The sequence below is a fragment of the Pinus tabuliformis genome, chromosome 8 (genome assembly GCF_031772625.1).
Source record: "Pinus tabuliformis cultivar Carrire ecotype Pingquan chromosome 8, CPIR1, whole genome shotgun sequence".
Taxonomy (NCBI): Eukaryota; Viridiplantae; Streptophyta; class Pinopsida; order Pinales; family Pinaceae; genus Pinus; species Pinus tabuliformis.
In genome coordinates this window covers 2,042,398,643-2,042,409,120 of record NC_142294.1, presented here as the reverse complement: position 1 = coordinate 2,042,409,120, position 10,478 = coordinate 2,042,398,643, and the positions used below count along the sequence as shown (strand labels likewise).

The window sequence follows — 10,478 nt, the reverse complement described above, 5'->3', positions numbered from 1 at the left end:
TAAACCTTGTCATGTGGAACGAGACACTTAAGTCCAAGTACCACATGCTCCCCATCATAGTGTTCCATGCATATGGTAAGGGTGAAGTCTAGCTCGAAATGTGAAGTCAATGCTTCACTTGTTGCTCCTCTTGAGTTCTTCTTGCTAAACTCTTTATGTGGGCACTTTGTAGCATAGTGCTTGAATTCATGACAATTGTAGAATTTCATTTTGGATAAGTCTTTCTTTTTGCCCCCTTGGCTAGAATATAGTTTGTTTTGCGGTTTCTTCCCTTTTCCCTTCTTTCCCTTTCCAACTATGCAAAATTTTCTTCATCCTCTCCCTTGGATGAACTTCCATCTCTGATATTTCACTTGATTTCTTCTTGTACCCAATCAGACCATAAGCATTCCAAATTCGGTAATTTCTCCCTCTCGTTCACTGAGTACTGGTACCTATGCCAACTTTTAGGAAGGCCTAGAACAACTAGGCTCACTAGGTCATATTCTGTAACATCCACTCCAACCCCTCCAAGCTCATCTCGAACTTATGTAAATGTGGTGAAATATTGTGGAATAATATCATTCTTCTGCATCTTAATGTTTCGAAGATTTTCTTTGAGGGCCAGTTTTCTATGGTCACTACTATTCTCGAGTAGCTCAATCAGTGCCTTCCACATTGCGAAATGAGTTTCTTTCCCATGGAGATTTGAGATAATGTGGTCTCTCACTCACTCCAAGATTATTCTCCTCATCTTGGCTACATTTTTCTTCCATTGAGTTAGGTTATTGGCAGCGACTAATCTTGGTTTTGGAATGTCTGTCTTAACATATTCCAGCAATCCATTGTCATCAAGCATTGCTTCCATGCAATCCTTCCAGGTAATGAAATTTGAGTTACCTTATAAGACATACCCTAATCACAATCCATTGAAGGCCATTTTCCCAACTCTGAAGAAATTCTGCGACACTAAAGCTGCAAATTCAAACCTCTTGAGGAACAACTTCAAAATTTTTGCTCTAATGTGAATCGTGCTCTGATACCATGTAGAAATATGATGATATAATTGCAACGCTCAAGAAATTTAATCTAAATCAAGAGACACAATTCTACTCTACTTCTCTATGGAAATTAATTCACAATTTAAAGCAAGATTCGCAAACATGCATCAATCACATACACAAGTACACATATTTATCTAGTGAAAACCCATTAAGTCTAGTTGCATTAAGCATATGAATAGAGAATGCATTACAATTCCTTGCTTTCTCTGAGCACAACTTGCAAGTGAATAGTTGTTCTCTCTGCTCAATGAAAAGCTCTGACTCAAACTTAGTCAATTTTTGCCTCCACTTGAGCTCCTATTTCCTTGTGCAAATCCTAAGGAATTAGGCCCCTAATTTTTAGGAATTTTTCTCCAATTGATTGCACATTTCTCAAGGATTGATCATTGATCGAAAGCAACACATGTACACTCAAGACTAGTCTATAATTGATGTTACATTGCCTTGGAAACTCCACCATGGTTGAGGAACTCAAATTCTCTGTGTGCACTAGCTATTTTAGGCTGATTGATAGTTAACTAGATGATCATTGAATTAGACTATTGTCCCACTGCACAACTGACTTCCAACTAGCTTAATTTAATACAAGTGGAAATAACTGAACTTGACTGCTACAAATTAACAATAACACATGCTTAATTGAACTCCAAGCCCTCTAACTCGAATTTACTAAGCTAAGTGAGTGACAAGAGCCATGTCACCTCAGTGAATTACCTCCAAATTATTTGATGATGTGGAAATTTCAAATTTTCTCAATTTGACCAAAGCAAAATCAAATTAAACCTTTCTTACTACACTTCTCAATATTAAAAAAATGAGTAAGAAATAATTTCTTCGCCTACACTAACAAAAACGTTCAAATTGTCAATGTCAGACATAAGTTGGTTGACAATAAGTAGGACAAGCTTGCAACTGGCTTATATCATTGTCAAACTGCCTTCACAAAACTTCTGCTGAAGATACTTTCATCAATGCCGATTTAAGCCCCTGCTCTTCTTCTTCTACCTGTAATGTATTTGTTTCCATATTGCTCCACGCTGGAAAAATGGGAAAAATCAGACAAGGTCTTAAGATAAAAACATCAAACTGTATTATAGAAGTAGCAATCGGGTGCCATGGATTGCAACATTTTCTAAGAGTATTCTTATCAGTGCTCTTTTTCTGCTATTTATAATATATAAATATCCTTTTTTTAGAAGGCAATGTATTTGCTTTTAGTTTTTAGCATAAAAAGTTGAATATCAGTAAATTTTGAAATATTCAAAAATTTAATATACAAAAGTGAAATAAATTCATGTCGATTCTAGAATATTCCAATATTCTTAACATTTATTTAACTTACCAGGTTGCTTGTGTAAATTCTAAATTATTGGGTTTACTTTACCACCACCTGTCTGCCTGCAACAACTGAATTTATCATCTTCTGCTCCTTGCTGGTCATTGCAGGGAATGGCGGGTCCTTCATTAAGTCGGCATCGACGTTAACGTTTGGCTATTTACCAACAAATTCAAGTTTCAAATTTTGGGAATGTGTAGATTAATGCAGTCTGGTATGGGAGTTGTACAGATGACATGAAAATGGGTAGATGCATTGTAGGTACTGGTAGTTCCAAGTACAAGCTTCATTGGTTAAGGGCCAGTCGCCTAAATCTCGCGGCCAAGGGACAAAAAGGCGGGACAGCACGACGACTCTTACCAACTATTTTCCACGTCTCTTTCGAGTATGATTTGAGTTTTCATGGACGATGTAGTACTGGTAAACTATCATAGGGTATTGGGTGGAATTAAGCCTTTTTAATAAAAATCCTCACTTGTAGAGAGTGAGGTCGTGGACCCAGAAACCTTTGTAACACTAAGTACACTCTACGATTAACACATTTAAAGCTTCAATTCATGACCTTCCAAAATCCCTGTCTGTCGGGAAAGTAAACAAACTAGTTTTCAAATATAATATGACATAATTATATTATGCAAAATCGATTGAAGCCAATGCTATGACTAAAGTCTTTAGGATGGACAGTTTACAATATAAACTTCATTATTATTTTTTAAAGTCTCTACATGGACAGTTTACAATATAAATTTCATTATTATTTTTTAAATATAATGATATTGAGAAGTGTGTTGATCTAGCAATAGGGTGTTTTTAATTTTAATTTAATGTTTAATAAATGAATGATAGGAAATTTAAGTTTGATGGAATATCTATACTATATAAAGAGAATAGAGGGTTGAGATTTATCTTAAAAATAGTTAGGTTTTTTTTGTTTTCAATTTAATTAAAATAATATGTATAGAGAGTATATGTTTTCGTCTAAGAGGTTACAGGTTCAACTCTAAAAGAGATTGATTATGTATATTTTTGTAGACTTCAGCAGTTAAATTCTTGTATAGAGGTGGGTCTTTTGTCTCACAAACAAGTGTAGAAATTCCCACTGTAGATCAACAGATTATGCAATATACTAAAACACAATACAAGATCTACTTCTACAACACTTTGTGGAAGCTTAATCGAATTGACCAAGATCTAGATAACAAATATAACTGAAAATGAAAAACCAATCACACATAACACAGAAAAAATAACCCGGGGAAAGCCTCAACCTAAAACCCCAACTCTGTATTATCATACAAATGGAAATCTTGTTCAAGTTACAAAAAGAATCAGTTATCAAGCTATCCTGCTCTCTCTGCAATCAAACAATACAGATCATAGACAGTCAAAAGCCCTCACAACCTTCTCCTCTGCTCTCCAAGCCCCCTATTTTCTTTGGGTAGTTTTTCTTGGGGTCGAGTGCTTCCACACATGTGAATTTCCACCTCACACTGCTCACTTGACCAAGTAGTAGCTGCACAAACTTGAAGGAGATAAATCCTTTTGCATAGACAAGTTTCTTTTATGGGAAAAATCCATCCAACTGATAGTACATTGTGCCTCCTCTGATCTCAACTGGGTCTTTCTCTGAACTAATATGCATGAGTTATTTACGAGAGCAGTTACATGCATGCAAGCATTAACTAACTGAACACACAATTAATTCAACAAACTATTTGAACTAATTTAACTGGACATGCAAGCATTAACTAACTGAACGTACAATTAATTCAACAAACTATTTGAACTAATTTAACTGGACTTGACTCAGTTAACTGAGCCAACTAATTACAACTCAATATTACAACTCATCCTTATCTAACTGATGGATAAATTCCTCAATTAATGGAGAAACTGTTGTATGTTCCCACATAGACTTCATGTTTGATTTTCTACAACTAATTATCTCAAGATAAATTAATTAATTATTTTACAAACACCTACTAAGATCAAATTTGAATTTTACTTCACTATTTTAGTTCAGGGACTAATCTATCCCGAACTGCGAAAAATAGCAATGTTATTTTTAGCAATTCCATTTTTCATTCCTTGTTGCTATGCCTGCTATTTATAGCAGTGCTATTTTTAGCACTTCTATTTTTAGCATTTCTTGTTGCTATTTTCAACAACAAGGGGGTCTCATACACCAAATTTTGTCCCACAAACAAAGGGGTCTCAGACACCAATCTTATATCTACATTGGTTGTGACCTTAAAATTAAATATATATCTACATTGGTTGTGACCTTAAAATTAAATATATATCTACATTGGTTGTGACCTTAAAATTAAATATAATTTTGTGAGATGTGAAACCATTTATAACAAATTCTATTTATAAATTAAAGATAATGTAAAATAAATATTCATGATTAAAAAAATTGTCTATATATAATTAAAATAATATTGTAATTTGGTTAATTTAATTTATATAATATCTTAGTTATTTAAAAATTAAAAAATATTTTATCAACTAATTTGACATGTATTTTTTAAAGTTTTATTTGAAATTTAATAATCAGATTTGATTAAATTAACATATTTAAATTATATAATTTGTATAAATCTAATGTTTTGAATTTTTTTATGAATTAAATTTATTTACCTCTTCAAAAATTACATTTCAAATAATTAAAAATAATAGTCTTTAAAAAATTACATTACCCAATTTTAAATAATAATCCTTTAAAATCAATAATAAACTTTAATCATTAAAATCAATAATCAATTTTAATAAATAAAATATTTATATTGAAACATTTTATAAATCAAATATCATTTAGAAATTAATAAACTTTAATCATTAAAATCAATAATCAATTTTAATAAATAAAATATTTATATTGAAACATTTTATAAAGACAAACAACTTATTAAATACAGTTGTTTTACCATTAAAACCATCATTTTCTTACGGATGAATAGTTTTAGAAATTCCAATCACCATTAGAAACCATCATTTTCTGATGGATAAATATCATCTTCTGATGGATGAATAATTTTTGAGATTCCAATCTTGATTGAAAATTCAGAAAATCTAATCTTAAAATTTGACGTTCCAGAGAACTAAAAATTTCAAATTCCATCTTTCATATAAGGCGAGCGACAGTTGTTGTTGCAGCATTAAAACCATCGTCTTCTGATACATGAATAGTTTCTGAAATTCCAAACTTGATTGAAACTCCATGAAATCTAATTTTAAATATGGCCTTCCAAAACAACTAAAAGACGAGGGACAGTAGTTGTTGCAGCATTAAAACTATCGCCTTCTGACAGATGAATAGTTTTTGAAATTCCAATCTTGATTGAAACTTCATGAAATCTAATTTTAAATTTGACCTTTCAAAACAAGTAAAAGGCCATCTTCCAAATAGAGCGTTGGGGCACTTGATTGAAGCAGTGCAATCTGTTATAGTCAATATAATTGTTGTGAAATTACCGGAACTGTAATGTACCTAACTATAGCAACCCGCAGAAGCTTTCAGAACCACCTGACGCTAGATACTGCCTACCGGTGATCCCACCACTGCTTTTATATGTTGGATTGTTTGTGTGTTAGAATCAGTGTGTACATACCTATGTTCATTGTTTGTGTGTGAGGATCAGTGTGTATATATCAAGGTGTATATTGAGTGCAGAGAACAGATTAATTCATTGTGGAAGGCTGTCAATGGTAGGGGATGCAGAAGAAATCGTGGTCTCACCCGGGCCGAGATTTCGGCCGCGACATGGGCAGAGATCAAATCCTTATTCCACCACTGGGCTTGATAAGTTCGAGAGCATCTATGCTGAGCTCTCCGCCAAAAGAGAACGTTTTGCGCAGAAGACTGGTGCGCCGCAGGCCATGGTGAGGTTCATGTCTTCGAGGAAGGGATGGACTCCGGTTGTGATTGGAGCCAGAGATCGTAAAATCGGGAGGAAAAACAGTGGCGAGGAGGCTGCCGGGGTTTCGAACGCGGTACCTGCCGAGAATAATAATGAAGAAACGGGTGTGGAATTGACGGGAAAAGATGAAAGGAATGATAATAATTGTAAGTCTGAGAGCATTTTGATTTCTGGGTTCGATAAGAGGAGCCATAGCCCAGTCATGCCGTGGTCTCGGTTTTTGAAGAACACGTCCTTCTGGGTTTTGGGTGTGAGCGCGATGCTGGTGAAATTTATTATGTGCGGGGCTTCATTCTTGGCAGTGCTTTTCGAAAACCCTAACCCTAACCCTAGTCGTGAAGCCATTGCTGAGCAGGAAGACAGCAGTAGAAAAATCATACGAGCTCCGGGTTCTACTGTGAGTGCGCCCACCAGCCCTCGCAAAGCTCACGGTGACCCAACCGACTTCTTGGCTCCGGCTTGCCCGACTGCCTTGAAGCCCGAAAACATCGATTCCGAGCACAAGAATCATCAGTCTAAAGCTAAAAAATACAGAAGGGTTGTGTCCATCGATAATCGGCCTGCCAGAGCTGAGAGATCGGATTGCTTCTACAGGCCGGCCATGGCTTATAATGCCAATCGGGGTGCAACTGTTATGATCCTCATTTTGTTATGCTTCGTCTTCTATGGCCGGTTCTGTGCAATTGTGTTCACATTTGTATGCATGTATCTGTTCACAATGTTCAGAGAAGATTCAGAAAGGATGAATAAGGTTTTCTAAGTGCTAACTGAATACTCATCTTTTGTGCTTGATTTTAGGGTTTCAGAGATTGATGGACGAAATTTGATGTGCAGAGGAACGTGAAGTGAAATGGGTGTGGGAGATTAGAAAAAGTGTCCCTGTAGGGACAGATGGTCAGTACAAATCTGTCCAACTGCAACTTTCTGTGTGAATTACAAATGAAATTCCCGTGTTGTCCCTTCTAAATTAAATCGTTTCATTAATGGCAATGACAGAAGGATAGGACTAGTTGTAGAATGAGCGGCAGGTATTTGATGCTACCAAGTAAAACTTTGAACAATTAGAAGCATGTAAATTAGATTTATGTGAGGTAGTACATGTTATATTCCATGGAAACTACTGTCTGTTATATCGTCGTCTTTCAATGTAAGAGAACAGGAGTGGTATCTCCTGAAATTCAGTTATATGGTCTCGACATAATGTACATCACATAAACTGAATCTGTGAAAAATTTCAATTAGGTGGTGGTAGGGAGAGGACTATTGTGTGTACATTTGTAAAATTTATTTTGATTTTTAGAGTGAATAAATTAGCTATTTATTTTGACTTTGTTAAATTCTTAAAATAGATATTCCAAAAAAGATTTATCAACATGCAAGATTGATAAATAATGAGATATATTTTTTTTTTCATTTATAATAAATATCTCAAAATTTGTTATAGAGATTAGAGCGATAAGTAGTGATTTTCCCAATGTTAATATCATTTATTTTTATTTTAACATAAAGTATAGAATAGAATATTATGTTAGTTGGAGTAGAAGTTTTTTTCATATTAGGTATTGAAGTGAAAACAACTTTTAGGGTGTAAAATTTGAATAAAGGTTTATATCTTGACGATTTTGATTTCTTTAGATGTTTGATAGTTCCAAAGTTAAGATAGATCTAAGTAGATTCTAGTGGTGGTAGACAACCATTAAGTAATTAATAATGTTAAATGAAGCAAGTAAATAGTAATAAAATTTAATGCAACGTCCAGAATGAATAATAGATACACTAGTGCAGCCATATAAATTAAATGGTTGGTAAATGTAATTAGGCATCAATCCATAATAAGATTAAAACACTTCTTATTATGTCTCAAGTTGCTAAAATAAATTTAAAAAAATCAATATATATATATATATATATATATATATATATATATATATATATATCCTACTTTCCCATGGAGATTCATAATTTGTAAATAAGTTTTCTTATAATATCGTGGCTGATTAATACATATGCTCAAAAAAAACTATAACTCACTTCATATGAGAGGGTTTCATATAAAAAAAAATATTAATTAATCAATATAATTAAATGGGGCAAAAAAACATAACTACCAGATAAATCTCAATCTTCCTTTTTTTGTGTGTGTTTATATATATATATATCTATATATATATATATATATATATATATATATATATATATATATATGAATGAAAAAACATAATTTTCACTACTTAATATGGAAATTACATTAAGAAAATGCACCTCTTTGCATATATATATATATATATATATATATATATATGAATGAAAAAACATAATTTTCACTACTTAATATGGAAATTACATTAAGAAAATGCACCTCTTTGCATTCTAAAGACCAAGTAGATCACACCCCAAAAAGAAAAAAATAATAGTAACTTGTACCCAACACATGTGTGTTCATATACATTCAACCAAGGTCCCCTCATTATTCTAGAAAACTAAAAATTATACATGTTTTAGAGACCCATCAAGTTTGTTGTTAAGTTGTCACAAAATTTACAAAAATACCACAATATACATTATCTACTAGAAAAACTATATGCAGACCTTCTATGAAGGGCTTATGGTAGTAATTTGTAGATGCGCTCCATATCTTTTATGTAATCTTCCAAGTGCCTAGAGTCTATTGTGCACCTGCTTTAGAAAGGGAGTTTTCCATTGTGTTTCTTTCCCTATAGATGTGATGAAATGAAATTATGTCAAAAGCATGTTTAAGTTGAAATATTTCTTCTAAAATAGGAGACAGTATGTGTGTGTAACATCATTGTATATTATTGAACCAGTTTATGATAATCATTGAGTCACCAAAAATTTGATTATGCCAAACATTTTTCTCAATATTGAATAAGAGTATGAGCTTAACACTAAGTTTTTTTGCATAGCTATTTGATCATTTTCCCAATCCGCTCTAAGGGTTGTGGATATAGTTTTCCTAAAAATAAAGAAAAACAACAACCCCCCCCGCCCCCCATTCGACCCCTTGTAAATAGGCCCCGTCAAAGTAGGCCAAAGGGATGGATTAGTCAATCTATTTAGCAGCAATGTTTCGTGGATTGTGTACAAAAATCATTTTAGGGAGGAGAGAAGGAATTTCTAGAACTTGGGCAGCCACATTGTGAGGAATGGAAGGCTTGTCTTGAAAAATACCCTTGTTCCATGAGAGCCATATACCCCAATTTATGAGAGGAGGAAGCCTTCTAAGTTCCTTGGGGGAGACCCCTTCCGACCATAGCCTCCATGCATCATTTAAAGACTCCCCTTGTCATTTCAGAACAAACCATGGATGGAGTTTAATCGGTTTCAATTCCCCTATTGCAAAGGGACATGAGAGGAAAAGATGGCCCACAATTTCCTCAACATTTTTGCACAACGCACATTAGTTGGGACCAACTAGACTCCTTTTTTTCAAATTTCCCCTGTAGAGATATTACTACACAAGGCACACCATTGAAATAGGTGTGCTTTTGCACGACAATTAAACTTCCATAGTTTCTTCCACCACCATTCTAGCACCTTGGGTTTCTGACTTTTAATGATGTACAATTACCCTATTTTGGGCTTGTATTCTCCTGGTAATGAATGAACCCAAGAAAGAGCATATTCCTTGTCATGGATGTGAACATGAGATGTGCTTAGTGCTATAATATAATTCTACCAAAGGTTCACATAACTATCTTGTAAATTAAGCTGATGTGTGGTCATCCACCCCTAAGCCCAAATAGATGTGTGGGCTTCATAAGGAACCTAATTTAAAGTGGTTTTTCCCATGTGGTTTAACAAATGTATCATCTCTCGAGGAAGTGATAATGCTCCCCTATTTCACCATTTCCCCATTCTTAACCTTCCATGCCAATCCCTCCTCAATGTAACAACCTTGGGTTATATTTCCATGTAATAAATGGACATTATAAAAGGAAAAAATAAAATCAAGATCATGGGACACATATTCCAACCTGAATGGGGGGGGAAACATTACATTAGGAATCACTTGTGGTTAATTATTTATTGGCTATGAAAATTGGCATTGGCATTAGTGTTAGCAAGAGGCAAAAGGCAATAAATGGAAATTTAATATAATAAATAAAGGAAAAATAAGAAAAAAGGAAGATGACGAGAGAAGAGTATGCATGTAAG

General features: G+C 33.9%; 1 protein-coding gene across 1 annotated transcript; it reads left to right on the top strand.

Annotated features, from left to right (window-relative positions):
* Positions 1–5,847: 5,847 nt before the first annotated feature.
* On the top strand, positions 5,848–7,619 carry LOC149244656 (uncharacterized). Its single transcript, XM_089368041.1, has 2 exons — positions 5,848–7,053; positions 7,137–7,619. The coding sequence occupies exons 1-2, from the start codon at positions 6,088–6,090 to the stop codon at positions 7,149–7,151; spliced, it is 981 nt and encodes a 326-aa protein (XP_089224167.1). The 5' UTR covers positions 5,848–6,087; the 3' UTR covers positions 7,152–7,619.
* Positions 7,620–10,478: the final 2,859 nt, after the last annotated feature.